The sequence below is a fragment of the Phyllostomus discolor genome, chromosome 2 (assembly GCF_004126475.2).
Source record: "Phyllostomus discolor isolate MPI-MPIP mPhyDis1 chromosome 2, mPhyDis1.pri.v3, whole genome shotgun sequence".
Lineage (NCBI taxonomy): Eukaryota > Metazoa > Chordata > Mammalia > Chiroptera > Phyllostomidae > Phyllostomus > Phyllostomus discolor.
The window spans coordinates 209,261,287-209,277,084 of NC_040904.2; the positions used below are offsets into that span (position 1 = coordinate 209,261,287).

At 63.7% G+C, this 15,798-nt stretch overlaps 1 protein-coding gene across 1 annotated transcript; it reads right to left on the bottom strand.

The window, feature by feature from the left end:
• Nucleotides 1-1,726: 1,726 nt before the first annotated feature.
• IL2RB (interleukin 2 receptor subunit beta) lies at nucleotides 1,727-15,587 on the bottom strand. Its single transcript, XM_036019587.1, has 9 exons — nucleotides 15,500-15,587; nucleotides 15,004-15,118; nucleotides 14,089-14,170; nucleotides 11,857-11,962; nucleotides 10,328-10,476; nucleotides 8,962-9,127; nucleotides 8,348-8,444; nucleotides 6,963-7,047; nucleotides 1,727-3,937 (listed from the first exon to the last, which is right to left on the bottom strand). The coding sequence occupies exons 1-9, from the start codon at nucleotides 15,585-15,587 to the stop codon at nucleotides 3,179-3,181; spliced, it is 1,647 nt and encodes a 548-aa protein (XP_035875480.1). The 3' UTR covers nucleotides 1,727-3,178.
• Nucleotides 15,588-15,798: the final 211 nt, after the last annotated feature.

Sequence of the window (15,798 nt, forward strand, 5' to 3'; positions counted from 1 at the left end):
CAGCCCCATCATCTTGTGTCCCACCTGGAAATTCTGAGTCTCTGTTGTGGAAGGAGCCTGAGGGGTTATCTGGTCCAGAGGCACCACTAGGTGCCAGCTCTGATCATTCGGGACCTGCCGACAGAATCCAAGGCTGCGCCTAAGCTCCAGAGGAAGGCGGGTCACGGTCCGTCGGTGACATCCGCCGTGCACGGGCGCAGTCTGTCAGCAGTCCGCCTGGAGCGCAGTTTTCTGAGAGCCAGATGGGGCCGTCCACGATCTGTCCAACTTCTCAGAGTTGAGGATTCTGAAAAAATAAAAATAAATAAAAAACGTTCATATGCGTCCCAAGCATCATCTCTCATCGCCTGGAAAGGCCCCTGTGAGGCAGGTGCTGCATCGCACATTTGGCAGATTAGGTCCACGGAAGTGAGGACGTGCAGCTGACGCTCGGTGCAGCCGAGGTTCAATATTCAAGGTTCAGTAAGAAGTCAACGGCACCTGGCTGGCGTAGCTCAGTGGATTGAGCGCAGGCTGCAAACCAAAGCATTACAGGTTCGATTCCCAGTCAGGGTACATGCCTGGGTTGCAGGCCACGGCTCCCAGCAACCACACATTGATGTTTCTCTCTCTCTCTCTCGTTCTCCCTCCCTTCCCTCTCTAAAAATAAATAAATAAAATCTTTAGAAAAAAAAAAGAAGTCAAGTGCAATATTTTCCCACGAGACCATGTCAGATGATGCCTGGACACAGGATAAGGCAGACCTGACTCTTATTAGTGAAAAAGACATTTCCTTTACGACCCTTTTGCTCTTTCTCAATGAGGCGTCTCTGTTACGTGCTAGCATGTCTTCAACGGCTTCACGGCACTGACCATCTCCCCTTAAACTGAGAGCCCGAGCAGATTCCAGCAGGCAAGGAATTAAAATGTGTTTCGTTGTATTTAGTTTTGACAGTTACCTTTTATTAACAGTGACTATCAGCTTTCCATTTACAGAATAGATCTCCCGTTAAATAAAAGGATATAGCCAAAAATGTGCACTTAAAAATATGAAGTAAACAGTGACTTCATGAAGTCACTGTGAAGTAAAAATGTGATTTAAAAATATGAAGTAAACAGGAACAAAGATGGCACACACAGATCATTGAACATCTATGTAACACCAGTGACTGAGGCTGAGAAATGTCACCCTCCCGAGGACTCTGCCAGGTGGCTCGCAGGGGTTCCCGGGTTTGCCCCAGGACACACAGCAGGGGTCTGGGCACGCAGCTGGGGTCTGACGCCTGCGCCAGGACGGCGGCTCCCAGTGGCCCAGAATACGAGGAACCCGATGGCAGGGAGCGGGAAGGGACCCTGTAGGGCAATTAAGCTATTCCATTGTAAGAACTGAAGACTTGGGCAGCCTCAGGAAAGGGTGATTTTGGCCATAAGGGAACAGGAATGCTGAGTTAACAGCCAGTAGCCCCCTCAGCAGCAGGGGTCTTTGTAACAGGAGGCGGGGCTCAGTGCCTCTCTAACCTGTTCCGGTGCCTCCCCACGTGTGCCTGAGTCCAGGGGCCTCCCTCCTTCCTCGAGGTCAAAGGCCCGAGACTGGGAGAAATCTGACTGGCCAGCGCAGCCCTTGCCTCCCTGATTAGACAAAACTTCTGTTCTAAACCACCTCATAGGTTGCTGGCCTGGGTCAAGCGCCCAATCAGCTTTGAGCAAGGCCTATAAATATAGGCACTTTACTTTCCCAGCTCAGTTGTAAAGGAGGCTGGGGCCTTCCCGGTGTGGGAAGTTAGAGGTCACCGGTGTGATCAGTGCCAGGGGCAGAGGGAACAGAAGTGGAGGGTTGGCGGGAGGCCCTGAGAAGGAAGTGAGGGGGGAGGACTTCCACGTAAGGGGATGAGCCTCTTGCTGGAGCGGGCATGCTGGGACCTCGTGGGTGTGGGGCCTCACTTCTCTGAGCGCTGACCTCAGAAGGGTTAGGGTGCCCAGGGTGCTCTCATGAGGTGGATGGTGCCCCCGTGCGTGAGAGGGCAGCTGGGCGCAGGAAGCCCAGGCAAGGTGGCACCAGACAGTTCATTCATTCATCGGGGGAACACAACGGGGGGGGGGGCGGGGTCAAGTGCACTGTGCCAAGTGCAGCGATGGAGCTGCCCTCCTGGAGGAGGTCCTGCAGCCCCTCGGCTTCAGAAGAGACCCCTGCAGTGGAGGGGGCAGCGGCAGGGACCAGCACTGGGCTGTCTGCAAGACCGGGCAGGGTTCCTTCCGGCAGCACGCCTAAGGGCTCCGTGACGCCATCGCGGAAGGATCCGGCCGAGGTCCACTCTGGCGGGGGATGTGTGTCCGTGCTTGGACCCCATTAAAGACGCAGGAGCCAAACGTTTTGCGGCCATGGGAGATCCCCAAGAGAAGGGACACGGCCTCTTTGTCCAGCCGCCCTGTGACCCTGAGAACTGGTCCCTCCTGCACTGAATCCCAGGGTTCGGGCACGTGAAGGGCGACAGTGTTTCCCTCTAGGGGGAACGCTGCGCTCACATTGGAGAGATGGAGCGGTTTGTCACCCGATGAGACAGGAGGGCACCCAGGCACAGGGAATGGCATGTGCAGAGGTGTAGGGGCGTGAGGGAGCTCCAGGGGGCTCAGGAGGACTGTCCCGAGGGTTCCTGGAGGGAATGACCCCGTATGATGCTGGAGGGGCGGGGCCAGGCCAGGGGGACAGTGAGGGGTCCTGTGGTTCTAAACAAGGACGGCATGGCCACACGTGTGTTTTGGAAAGAGGGTTCCGGCAGCCCCGGGGAGGTGGGTGAGGGGGGCTGAGCGGGGGTGGGGCCAGGCGGGGAGCCCAATACAGAGGCGGGACGCTGCCCCTGGAGAGCCACGAGATCTCTCCTCCTCGGGGAACTGCTGTAGGCTGGGGAGGAGCGATGCTTCAGAGGCAAAACCCAGGGCTCCCCGTGATTGATGGGGGGATCCAAGTGCCCCACCCCTTGCAGTTCCTGGCTGGGGAAGTACGTAGGATGAGGGAGCAGCACGTGAGGTTTGGCAGTGAACAGCCCCATGTGCAGGTCCTGGCGGGGGCCATCTGGGCAAAGATGTCCAGGGGGCAGCTGGCCACCAAGTATCTCAGCAGAGGACAAGTCTTGACGACAGAGTCCCCAACTGGGCCTGGAGTGACAGTGGGTGGCCACCTGCCCCACCACTGGCCATCTGTCTACACCAAGTGAGCTGGGTCCTGATCCTGGAGCTCTTGGAGGGACAGGTAGGCATCAGTGTTGAGGGGCAGGCAGAAGGTGGGGGCTCTGACCTGGCACTGCCCAGGGGGGCTGGCCCAGGGGAAGCCTGCCCCCACCCCAGGGCCAGGGCCGGGGCCGGAGCCCCCCTCCCCAGCTTCTCCCAGTGCGTTCTCCAGGGGTGACTGGAAATCCACCAGGTCGGGGGCTGCCGGGGTGGGAGGCTCCAGGGACGGGGGGCCCCAGTCTTTAGGGACTCCCTCCGGCAGAGACGGGGGCAGCCTCTCTTCATCAGTGGCCCCCAGGGCAGTGTCTGGGGGGCCTGGGCCGCCGACGAGAGTAGGGGAGAAGAGCAGCAGGTCACCCCTGGGGGGGAAGGTGCAGTAGGCGTCATCCTCCCCCGGCAGAGGGGGCAGGGGCGAGAGGGGAGGCCCCTCGGGCGCTCCAGGCCCGCCCTGGTCGTCGGGCTCCTCAACGCAGGGGTCGTAGGTGAAGTACACCTGGCAGGACTCGATCTCCAGTGCGTCCGGGAGGTGGAAGAAGAAGTAGCCTTGGTTGGTGAAGCAGCTGGTCAGTGAGTGGCCGCTGGTCTCCAGGGAGGAGGAGCGCGCTTTGTCCTGCTGCAGCAGGAGCAGCTGTGTGGCCTTGGCCTCCCTGTCCAGCACCTCCAGCGGGGAGATCTCGGGGGCCGGGCCGCCAGGACTGAAGGAGGACGACGGGAAGGGCGAGGACAGCCACTTCTGCCGGGGAGACAGGCCGGTGCAGGATTTAAGCGAGAGGTTCCGTTTAGGCTCCTCCAGGTTCTCAGCAACAGCTCCTAACTCCTCTGGCAGCAAGCCACTCCAGGCTGGCCCCCCTCCCCCCCCGCCCCCAGGGGAAGCCCTCCCTGGCTGTGCCCCCAGCCCCACCCCCTGCCTGGTGCTTTGGGAGCCCTCTGGGTCAGCCAGAGGAGGCGCCTGCTTCCTAGCCCCCTCCCCCTTGCAGGCCTTCCCGGCCCACTGCAGGTGCCCAGGGACATGCTGGCCCCAGGAGGGACCACTTCCCCAGCACCTGCTCCAAGCCCTGTGCTGCTCTGGGTACCGAGGACGCAGCAAAGGGTAGAAGGTCCGGGTCTGCCGGGGACTAGCGTGAGCATGTGAATCCCCCAGCCAGCGCCGAGGCAGGAAGGGCCCGAGAGTGCGTCTGGTTCCCTTTACGGATGTGCCCTGGCCCTGGTCACGCAGCAGGGCTGGGACCCAGGGATCCCCCCCACATGGCCACGGAGGGCATCTCCCGTGGGGAGTTAATAGTCCCCTAATGTGCTCTCCCTCCCACTGCCCCGGGCCCCCCACTCCACCTCCCCACCCTCCGTCCACAGAGAAAGGAATGCACCCGTCAGAGCGCTCCTCCGTGGCCACCTCAGAACCCGGAGAGCCCAGGCCCAGAGCAGGGAGGCTTGGTTCTGGCCCCGGCCCTCACTCGCCGCCCGGTGACCCTGGGCAGGTCCCCGCGCCTCTCTCAGCCTCAATCCCACAGCAGTGAGCTGCTGCTCCCCCCCCCCCCCCTTTCCTCCCTGCGGACCTGCAGGGAGTTGTCAGGTGAGGAGAGGAAGGCGGGACTGGCGCCAGGTGAGATGCAGGCCACACAGCAGAGACGAGGGGACAGTCAACCCCTGGGGGCGGGGCGTTTGAGAACCCCCTCGGCTCCCAGAGCCCAGGGACCAGGCCTGGCGGGCTCCCCGCTGCATTCCTGTGCCCAGTCGGGCCTTCGGGGCCAGTCGATATATTTTGCATGAATTAATGGACCAGTAGAGACACGCCCTGTTTCTCCCTCCCCAGAGAGAGTCTCTGGAGCCATGCGGGCTGTTACACGGGTGCACGGGCACACACATGTGCCCACGTGCACACGCCTGCACACACCACTCAACAAAATCGACCCCATCCCCCAAACCAGGTGTTCTTATTACAGGAGAAAAATCTGAGAAAGACCCTGGAGCAAACCGGAGACAGCAAGGAAGGGGAGCCAACTGGGAGAGAGGGAGAGAGCACTGGCCGGGTGGGGGCCGCAGAGGCAGGGCAGGGCAGCGCCAGGGAGGGGCTGGGCCTGGGGCCAGCGCTGGTGTGCCCAGCCTCCCCGGGCCCCCTCCCGGGGGTGTGTGTGGCCAGCCACTTCCTGGGCCTAGGCCTCCCTCCACAACGCCCTGAAAGCAGAGGGGAGGGGGCGCCAGGGGAACTCGTCCCCCTGCGTGCACACCCACACACTGGCACGCACTCCAGGTCCCGTGGACAGGACAGTGTGCCTTGTGGCCTGGCAGCCGGGGTCCTGGGAGAGAACCCCTAGGGAGAGGAAGAGGAGCAGGCTCCCACTCAGATGCAGAGGATGAGCGGGGGTCCCCCTTGGCCAGCCCCCACCCCAGTCACAGGTGCGTGCCCAGGGCCTCCTCCGAACTCGAGGCCTGGGGCAGGAGTCTGAAACTGGGGGTGACCTCCTGGGAAGATGGAGGGGTCCCCAGCTCTGTGGGAAGGACCCCCCTCTCACCTCAGAATGCCTAGGCCCCAGAATCAGAAAGACCGCAAGCTGGCGGAGGACTGAGAACGCATGTAGTTCAGCCTCCAGCCAGGTCCAGTGTGGGGATCCCTTCAGCCATCTTTTGATGCATAGCCAGGCTTTCTTGCATACTGTTGTTGGTGGGGAGCTCACTATCTATAGGGCCGAGTGTTCCAAAAAATTCCACAAGGGGCCCTGACCAGCCCTGGTAGAAAACTCTGAAGCCAGCTCATGGCAGCTCCTGTCCAGGACGGCCTTCCAGCCCCTCCGCACTCCTCCTGAGCCCCCTCCAGTCCTCCCTCCCCCCTCCCCCACAAATCTAGGGAGGCTGAGGTGGGGGGCGGGTAGGGTGGTACAGGCAGCCCACCACATCCCCCTTCCCCCTTGAAGCTTCCTTCCTGAAGTGGGTGTGGGCTGGGGGAGGGGAGGTGACGACTCTGAGTGGCTTCAGAGTGTTACTGCTCCCCGGGCCAGCACCACCCACGTGCATCTGTGTTTTGTGACCGGAAGTGGCTAGAGGACTTGGAGCGCCTGTGCGAAGGGACAGGCCTGCCCGGGAGTCTGTGCAGGGGCCAAGGGAGCGCCGTCTGCGCTCTGTGGCGTGGGGAGCGCTTGTACCCCACGGAGCAGAGCGAACCAGGAGGAGGGAGCTAGGAGGGAGGCCAGATCGTGGGTGTCCTTGTCAGGGCCGTCGTGGCTGGTGGTTTGTCCAGGTTGTGCAGGGAAAGGGGGTGCCCAGGGCACCTGGTTTTGGGAGGTGGGGGTGGGGCTGAATTCCAGCCTACGCTCTGCTTGCCAAGACCTGCTCAGTCAACAGACTGGCGACCATTCTAGTGAGGGCCGCTTGAGCACCGCCCGTGGGCCAGCAGTGTTCTCGGGGCCATGGACTAGTAACACTATGCTCCTCCCCCTTTCACAGGTGAGGAAACAAACGTAGAGCTGTCCTATCACTTGCCCAAGGTCACGTAGTCGAGAGGTGGTGGAGCCGGGATTAGAACTGGGCAGCCTGCCTCAAACAGGGGATGCCTTTCCGCCAGAGAATGCTGTGACAGAGCCGGGGGATGGGCCCACCCCACCTCACGTCCACCCCACACCCACACAAGTGTGCTCCCTTCAGCGGTCCTCTGCTCCCACCCAGGGCCAAGGCCGCTACTCTGGCCCCATCTCCCGGCACCACTGCCCATGCGTCGGCTGGCCCGTGCCAGCTGTGCGATTCCACCCCCGCCTCCGGGCTCCTACCTGGAAGTCTCCTCCGTGTTCCGAGCTCAGCTGCGAAAAGAACTCCGAGGGGTCTGGGATGTGACATTTCAGAGCCTTCTTCAACCTGAACGGGGGAGAGGGAGGGAGGGAGAGGGAGGGTGAGAAGCGAAAGGCCACCGTGTCCTGCCATCAGCCCACAGCCCTGCGGGCAGGGCCCCAAGCCACTCAACACGGGAGCATTTATCTGTTTGGCACGGATCGAATGCCCAGCGAGGGAGGACACCGTGCTGGGCGCTGGGACCCGGGACTGGCTGACGGGGAAGGTGCCCGCTCTCCAGGAGCTGACGTTCTAACGGGGACACTGACACAGAGGGGGTGCCCTGCTGCCACCCATCGGAGGCGACAAGGAGCGCCGTGGAAGAGCAAAGTGTGGCGGGGGACCATGGGACCACAGGGACAGAGACGGCTGGTGCAGAGCGAACCAGGAGGAGGGAGCTCGGACAGAGGCCAGATGGTGGGCCTCTGGGTGAGGGCCGTCCTGGGCAGCCCAGTTCAGGAGGTGAGCTGCCCCAGGGCTCCAGGGGTGGGGAGGGGTGAGTGGGGGCCGAATTCCAGCCTGAGGGCCCCAGCATCTGTATGCACCTCCACCGTGTTGAAACTCGGTACATACATTTCTTGGCTTCGAGACCCCAGAAAGCGTGGCTGCTGCCCGCGTGTCCAAGCTCGGGTAGGCCCCCTCCCCCACCCCCTTCTGGTCTCCAGCCACAACTACCTCCCCGCGCTCTCAGTTTCTGAAATGTCCTCCCTGCCTCCCTCCCTCCCAGGGCCTTGGCACACGCTGTCTCCCCTGCTCTCCCCATCACCCACCCCCTCGCTGGGAATCACGGCTTCCTCGGGGAAGGTCCCCGCGCCACCCCTCCGCTGTGGCTCGTCTCCCCGCGCCCTGCTGCCAATGCACCCAGCGCCTTCCTGCACCATCCTAGTCACGGTGTGTCCCTCTGTACGTGTTTGACTATCAGGCACCAGCCTTCCCTCTAGAAAGACGGGACCTCGTGCGTGTGGCGCTCCCGGCACCCAGCACCGAGCCTGGCACTGAGCCAGCCGGGACCCAGACGGAGCCACGAGGACCCCCACACGCACACCAGCTGGCGTGCACACACACAGGCCCATGTGCACACACGCTCCTGAGGGCATCGCTCTGGCAGGCCCCCACCTAGGGCTCTCCCTCCCCCACTCCCATCAGGCTGTTCCCGTGGGTTCCACCTTTGGGGAGGGATCACGGGGAGAGGCAGGGCAGGCCCCTGGGAGGGCAGAGGGAGCGCTGGCGTGTCCGAGCAGGGGGCTCAGCCCAGCACGTGACCTGGCGAGGTGTGCGTGTGTCGGAGGGGAGTGTGCGGGACAGACAGGGAGGCGGGCGCTCTTACCACAGCCTGAGGTACCGGCAGTTGACTAGCAGGTAGACTATGATGATGAAGCCAAAGGCACCGCTGAGGCCCACAATGATATGGCCCAGCGAAGGGGCTGCCGTGGTGGGAGGAGGAGCAGGGAGAGAGGGGTTAGAGAGGCGCCCCGACTCGCCCAGATCACTCCATACCCAGCTGGTGCTGCGGGCGGGCCGATCTCTGACCCACGGCCTTCCCGGCATCCCAACCGGCCCAGCCGAGCTGCTGTGTGCCAGGCCAACACGGGGCATCATGGCACCCACTTTACAGATGAGGAAACTGAGGCCGAGAGGTGAGAGCAGCCTGCAGCTGCCCCGGGAAGAAACCCGGAGCGAGAGGTTTCGGGTGGAGAAAGTGAAAACAGCCTCTCGGGCCTCCCCACTATCTCATGAGGCTGTGGGCCGCCCCATCCCCTCTCGGAGTCCCTGTTCCCGTCTGTAAAACGAGCACAGATGTGCCCCCCCGCCCCATGCCCACCCCGCAGGGTCACATCAAGTGAGCTAATGACGAGGAGAAGCACGGAAGCCCCGGCCTGCCCCACCTGCTGCCCCCAGGGCCCCCCCCCGGCCGCCCCTTCCTGCCCAGCTCCCCCTTACACTCAGGCACCGTCCGGAAGGCCAGGGGCTGGCTCCAGGGGCTCCAAGTTGAGTTGCTGCCTCGCTGGGCCCTGACCCGCACCTGTAACACATACTGGGTGCCCGGGTCCAGGGTCTCCAGGTAGATCCACCGCTGGTTCTGCCCGATGGTCAGCAGGGGGACCCCCTGGGGTGGAGACAGAGCTGTCAAAGGGGAGGGGCACCCACTGCCCACCCACCTCTCCCAGCAGGGCTGAGCGAAGCAATGCCTTCCTTTCTCCTCTCCAGCCACCTCCTCCCCCCACCCCAGCCGCCCTCCCAAAGGCCCCCTGACTACGGATTGCTGGGGCCCAAACGCCAGGCTCATCCTAAAGCCTTCCCTCTCACGCATCCGCTCCAGTCAAAGCCACCTGCCAATCAGCTGGTGCCACCTCCAGGACCCCCTCTGGACCCTTCCCCTTCTCTCCTCCGGGCTCCCGCTCTGAGCTCCCACCGCCGCTCAAGCCTGCCTGAGCCTGGCCGCCCTGCCCTGCTCCCACCACACCCACTGCAGCAGGCTCTTCTCTCCGCAGGACCAGAGACAGGGATTTTCCCCGAAGACCCTCTCACCTCCGCACCCTCCCTTAGGTTTTCCCGCCCCGCCCCCCCCAACACCCAGGCAGTGTTCTGCCTTAGCCTCGGCGGCTTCCTCTGTGTGGAACACCCTCCCCCGATCCTCGCAGGGTCCGCTCCTTCTTGACCCTCCGACCTCAGAGCAGCCCTCCCTGGTCACCTGTCCCGGGAGGTCCCCTGTCCCCGTCCCTCTTAGAAGCATCATCCCATTTCGTGTCCCTGGTGACTTTTATCGATGTCCCGCAGCCTCCTGTTCCTGTGTTTCTGCTGACTCTCTGCCCCCCCCCCGCCCCCACCCCCTGGCTTCACCCCGCACGTGCATCCATGTAAGTTTCCTGAGAGCAGGGAGATCGTCGGTCTGGCCCTGCACTCTCTCCCCAGCGTGCAGTGCATAGTGTTTGCTGAGTGACTGAGCGAGCGAATAAAGGAACGAGCCAATGAGTGAGGACAGACCCCTGTGGGCCTGGACCATGCTGGATCTGAAGAGTGGGGAGGGAGCGCCCCAGGGCCTCTGGAATCTCACAGAGAGGGGAGTCCCCTGTCTCTTGGCTACAGCAACCTCGCCTGGTGTCAGCTTGGAATCTGCCACCAGCTGGAACCCTGGGTGTCAGGGGTCGCGTGGAGGGAGGGAGGGAGAGGCCGAGGTCAGCAGTACGGAGGGGCCACAGGAGCTGCCCGGGGGGGCCGCTGTGCCTCTGCTGAGAGGGGCGATAGGCAGGGCGCCCAGCACGGGGAGGGGGGGCTCGGGGCGGGTTGGCCTGGGCCCCATACTCACCTCCCAGCTGAGGCTTGCGAGCCTGAGCCGGGCCTCGAACTCCAGGTACCGCTCGACGTAGTGGGAGGACTGGTTGATGGCCCAGGTGACGTTGCAGCTGCGGGTCTCCAGGTGGGTGACGCGGAGGGAGTTCGGCGCCATCAGGCGAACTGGAGCGGGGAGTGAGGAAGGGGGAGAACACTCTGGGGGGCCTGGATCTCGACGCCGAGACGATGAAGCCCAGGGGTGCTCCCGCCTGCTGTTTTCCCCCTGGTGCACCCTCCCCAGAAACCGCGGGTCACCCCGCAAATGCCACCTGTGCAGAGAAGTCTCCCCCGGCCACCGCCTCTCTGTCCGCTCACCCGCTGCAGCGCTCTCCCTGCCCTGCCACCACCGGACACACCGAGCCCCTGTTTGGGGTCCTTTATTTACCCCCGTCTCCCTCCCCTGACCACGATGAGCTCGCTGAGGGCAGGGACCCTGTTCTCTCACGGGCCCCTGGTGCCTGTGACGTCGCCTGGCAGGTCACAGGCACTCAATTACATCTCTGCCGGACGAATGAATGAGGGCCGCCTTTCGCTGCACTCAGAAACGCCCTGAGAGTTTTCAGCGACCCTTTCACCCATTCCACCCAACTTCCTCAGTCTTAGGCGGCGAGACGGTTTTAGGATTCCGAAGTTAAATGGATCCCAGTGTTGTCTTTCTGGGACTTTCTGCAGAGCCCCACGAACAGACAGAGCTACAAGCGAATGTTTACGGAGTTTGGGCTGAGCAGTGTCTGAGCCTCGGCTTACAAACTCCTCACAGCAACCACGGGCAGCAGGTGACGGATTGTCCCGTGCTGCAGACACGGACACTGAGCTCAGACAGGTTCGATGCTGTGTCAGGCAGGTGACAGTGAAGGCAGGGCTGCCCTGAGAGCCCGGCCCTGGGCTCACCCTCTGCCCCTCCTCCTCGGCAGGGACGGTGAGAGCAAGGTCTGCGGGGAGGCGGGAAGGGCTGGGCGTGGGGCAGGCTCTCAGTCATTCGTGGTGCTGAGTGCTCAGTATAGAGACAGGGATGGCAGAGGCTCTGCCCTCGGGGAGCTCCCAGCCCAGCAAGGAAGACCGCCCCATCATCAGCCACTGACGACCTAGGACAAAAACGCCCTGAAAGAGGAGGTGCCCAAAAGCTGGGAAGTCTGGGAAGGCCTCCTGGAGGAGGTGGCTTTTCACTGAGACTTGAAGGGTGAGTGGGAATCTCCTGGGGGAGAAGAGCCTTCTAGACCGTGTGACTGGCACGTGCAGGGGCTCAGAGGCAGGGATAGGCAAGTTGAGTTCGAAGAGCTGGCCTTTGGCATGGAGGGGGGAGTCAGGTGGATTCCCAAATGGCCTTGAGTGTCAGGGTAAAGAGCTGGGCCTCCATCCCAATGGCAGCGAGCCGTGAACTCGTGAGGCATGGGTGTGGCAGATGATGGGGAGAGACTGGAGCAAGGTGATCCCACAGAGCAGGCAGGCAAGGAGGCGCCCACCCACGCCCACCCCCACGCCCACCCTGGATCCCTCACTCACGGTTCTCGAAGGGCTGGAACTTCTGGGTCATCGCCAACTGCCACCTCTCCCTGTCCCGACACATCACAGACATGTTGACAACATCCGCTGCGGTCAGCATCTGAGACTGGAAGGGGGACAGAGATGTGGCCGCCGGCCGCTGGGGCGGGCAAGGGAGGCCTGGGGATGCATCCTCCTCTGAGGTGGGGGTGCGGGCAGAGGGGAGAGCAGGACCGCGAGGCGGGTGGGGCCCCGCCAAGCGCCCACCCTGTCTCAGGTTGGGGTCGGCACATGTTTTCTGTAAAGGGTCAGGGAGTAAACATTTCGGACCCAGCAGGTCCTATGTATGGTCTCCGTTATGACCACTCAGCTCTGTCACAGATGGCGGGTAAAAGAATTGGCGTGGCTCTGTGCCAATAAAGGTTTATTTACAAAAGCAGACAACAGGCTGGTGTTGGCCTGTGGACCCCTGTCGTTTGCCAACCACTGACCTAACGGGAAGGGGGCTGCCTTGGGAGGGGGGTTCCCAGTCATGGGAAGTCCCCAAGAAGGGGCAGGGCTGGCACCGTGCCTGTGTAACGGCTCTGAGTGTGAAAGCCTCCCCTCCCCCTGTCTCTCCCCCACCCCACCTCCCGACTATTCTGGAAAGAAATGGCCAGGTGGCACTAAGCATCTCGGGGCAGGCGCTGCTCGGGCGTTTATGCTGCCTGCCTCTCTCTCCGCCGATTCTCACAGCAGTCCATCCCTGCCCCGCGGGTGAGAAACCCGGGGCTCCAGTAGGTAAGGGGCTTGCCCGATGTCACACAGCGGGTCTGCAGGGGAGCCCAGATGCAGCCCCAGGCTCTCTGTGTGCACAGCCCCATGGAGACCTCGGCCCTGGCCGGCCACGGCTGACCGGGGGCAGCCGAGCGGGCGGCTTCCGCAGAAGGAGGGCCTAGAGCCGGCGTGGCCGGGGTCTGTGCTCCGGGCCAGGGGTGCTGCCTTCACGGCCAGGACCCGGGGCCTGGTTCCTCTGGCCTGCTGCAGGGCCCGCTGCAGGCAAACCCTGAGCCTCGGCCTCAGAGCTCCCGGAGCCGGGAGCAGCTCCTCCCTCTGCGCCCTGAGGACCCTGCCCTGGCCTTCTCCCAGCTCCTACGGGGGCCAGGTTTCCCCAGGTAACGAGCAGCAGCATGGTTGCCATCGTTGCCACGGCTGTGGTCGGAAAGGCGCCAGTAACACGCTCTGTGGGCACCCAGTGCGCGGCAGCACCCTTCCGAGCACTTACACACTTCTGGACACCCTGTGAGACCGGCCCTCCCCTGTCCTCGTCCTGCAGCCGAGGAGGCTGAAGCACAGGGGGGCTCGGGGACCCACCCAAGGCCACGCAGGCAGGGCCGGGACCTGCAGAGCTCACGGGGACAGGCTCGGCAGCCTGGTCCCCGAGGCTGCGCCTGTGCCAGCTGCGTCTCGCGGGCCCGTCCGCCCGCTCTCCTGTCCCCTGAGGAGGCAGAGGACCTGAGGGTGGTTGGTAAACATGGTCTGGGTGACCCTGGTGCCCCCCACTGCCAGGGAGGGTTTGCCGAACAATGGTGGGAGGCACAGCAACAGGGCTACGGCCACAGTCATGGCCACGTGCCCTTCGAGAGGCAGCCTGGTGCCATGGGGAAGGGTCTGGGCTGCGGCTCTGCCACTTGCTGACTACGTGACCTCGGGCGGAGACCACGCCTCTCTGAGCCTCAGTTTCCTCCTTAGTTAAGAAGGGGAGAGTGCCAGTGCCCACCGGCGTCCTGGGGACCCACTGGCGATCGGGTCAAGGCCTGTCCTACTCTGGGTGGCGCTCCAGGGGCCACAACACCCAGGTCAACCCTCCAGGCAGGGGCAGGAGGGAACCGGGCACAGAAGCTACCCAGCGGCACCCAGCCATGCACAATGGAGCTAGGGTCAGGGCCCAGGCTGCCCGGCTCCGGAATCCACGCTCCTGGCCCAAGGCCTTGGGAAGAGACTGCTCTGTGGCTATTACTATTACTGGGGTGCTCTCCCCACTGGGGGAGGGGGACAGGAGTGCCCACGGACCCGCCAGCCTGGGGAGACGGCTGGAACAGAGCAGAGCGGGAGCCCCGCGCACCAGGGGCCCGCCGTCCCCGAGGCAGACTGGAGCCTGGCCTTCGGTGGCTGCCCGCCCTCCTTGCGCCCCCCAGCCCCGCGCACTGGGCCGGCCCAGCTGCTCTCTGGAAGGGCAGCCCTTGGCGCCCGCCCAGCCCCTGGGCCTCTCACCTCTGGGCTCTCGTCAAGGATCAGGTTGCAGGCCCAGGATGCCGGCCCCGCTGGGAGCAGCTCACAGGATCTGTTCCAGGGACTTCCAAGGCAAGGGAAAAAAGAAAACCTTAGAGGAAAAGGAGGGACCCCAGCACGGGCTCTCGGGACGGTCCCCCAGTCCCCCATGCCGTGAGGCCAGTCTGCGCTGACGCCCTGTGCCGACCCCCCAGGGGTGTCAGTCAGGTCCCCGGTCTGCTCCGCCTGCACTCACGAGCCCTTTCCCCTGCCCTCCCCACCCCGGCCTGGCCCACAGCAGCCAGAGGGACCTTCTAGACGCAAACCAGTTCGGGACACCTGGCCTCTGCACCTAGAGCCCAGCACAGTCTTCCCGTGGGGCCGGAGTGGGCCCTGGGGGTCTCATGGAATCACCACCCACGGGGGCCTTTGCTGCTGTCACCAGCATATCTGGGTCACTACACTCTCTCCCTCAGCTCCCACCCCCTCCCAAGCTCCCCAACCACTCCCACGTCCCCTGTCCCCACAGTCCCCACAGTCCCCACAGGGGTCTCTCAAAGTCCCAGCTTACTCAAGGAGCTTTGGGATCCTCCCTCCTTCCCCCTTTGCCTCTAAAGCCTCGTCCGGCCACAGCACAGCGAGCTCAAAGCCACGTCCCGGGTCTCCCCTGCCCAGCCCCTCTCCGGCCTGGCCCCACACACCCTCCTCCCCTCCAGGTCCCAGCAGTCTAAACGTCCGACTCCTGAGTTTTCCAGACCCCTGTGATAAGGAGAGTCTGTGGCCTCCGTGTACCCAAGGCTTTCAAAGTGAAGACGTCTCGGAGTCTAAGAGTTAGGATTTCAAGAGCCTGCCCAGCAGTGGCGGTGAGACCCCACTGTCCCGAGGCACCGCGGCCAGGCCGGCCAGTGCCACCCTCACCGTTGCTGTGGCTTTGCATGGAGGCGGCAGGAAGGGTCCGGCAGGCCCCGCCCCGGGCTCCAGATGCAGGAGATGTTGGCTCGGGAGTTGTAGAAGCACGTGAGCTCGGGGGTGTCTGCCGGCGAGACAGGGTATGAACGGCCGGTGCAGGGTGCCCCCTGCCCTGCCCTTTGGGGCCCCCCACCCGCCATCCCTGCCCCTGGCACCCTCGGCCTGCCCAAAGAGGAGGGGCAGAGAAGCGGTGCACGGCCCGTTTCAGAGAGGACCAGACGGAGCCCCAGACACTGCACGGTCCCCACGGGCAGGACAAGGCGGGGCAGGGACAAGAGGCCAGTGTCCCCCTGTGGCTTGCAGAGGCCATGTGGGGGTGGGGCAGAGGGGGAGGGGAGAAGTGGGCCCCTGATCTCTGGTCCCATTGTCCCCTGCCTCCCTCCTCCCTGCCTCCCGCCCCTGATGAGGGACCTGGGCACAGATGTCCAGATGCCGGGATCCTCACCTTGCACCGCTGTGGACGCCCCAGGGATGGGCAGGGGCAGGAGGAAGAGGAGGAGGGACAGACGCCAGCACAGAGCAGGAGCCGCCATTACATCCACAGGTGGGGGCTGGGGAAGGGAGCCCTGAGGGAGGAAGAGGGGGCGAGCACGCGTGAGCACCCACCCCACCCCTGTTGGGGGCGCAGGTCTGCCCTCCACCTCACAGCACAGCCCCGCCCCACCCAGGCTCACTCCCTTCCTCCCGACGTCCCGGGCCCCACACACACGTGGGCGCTGCTGCTGAAAGGGCTCTTTGGGGAGG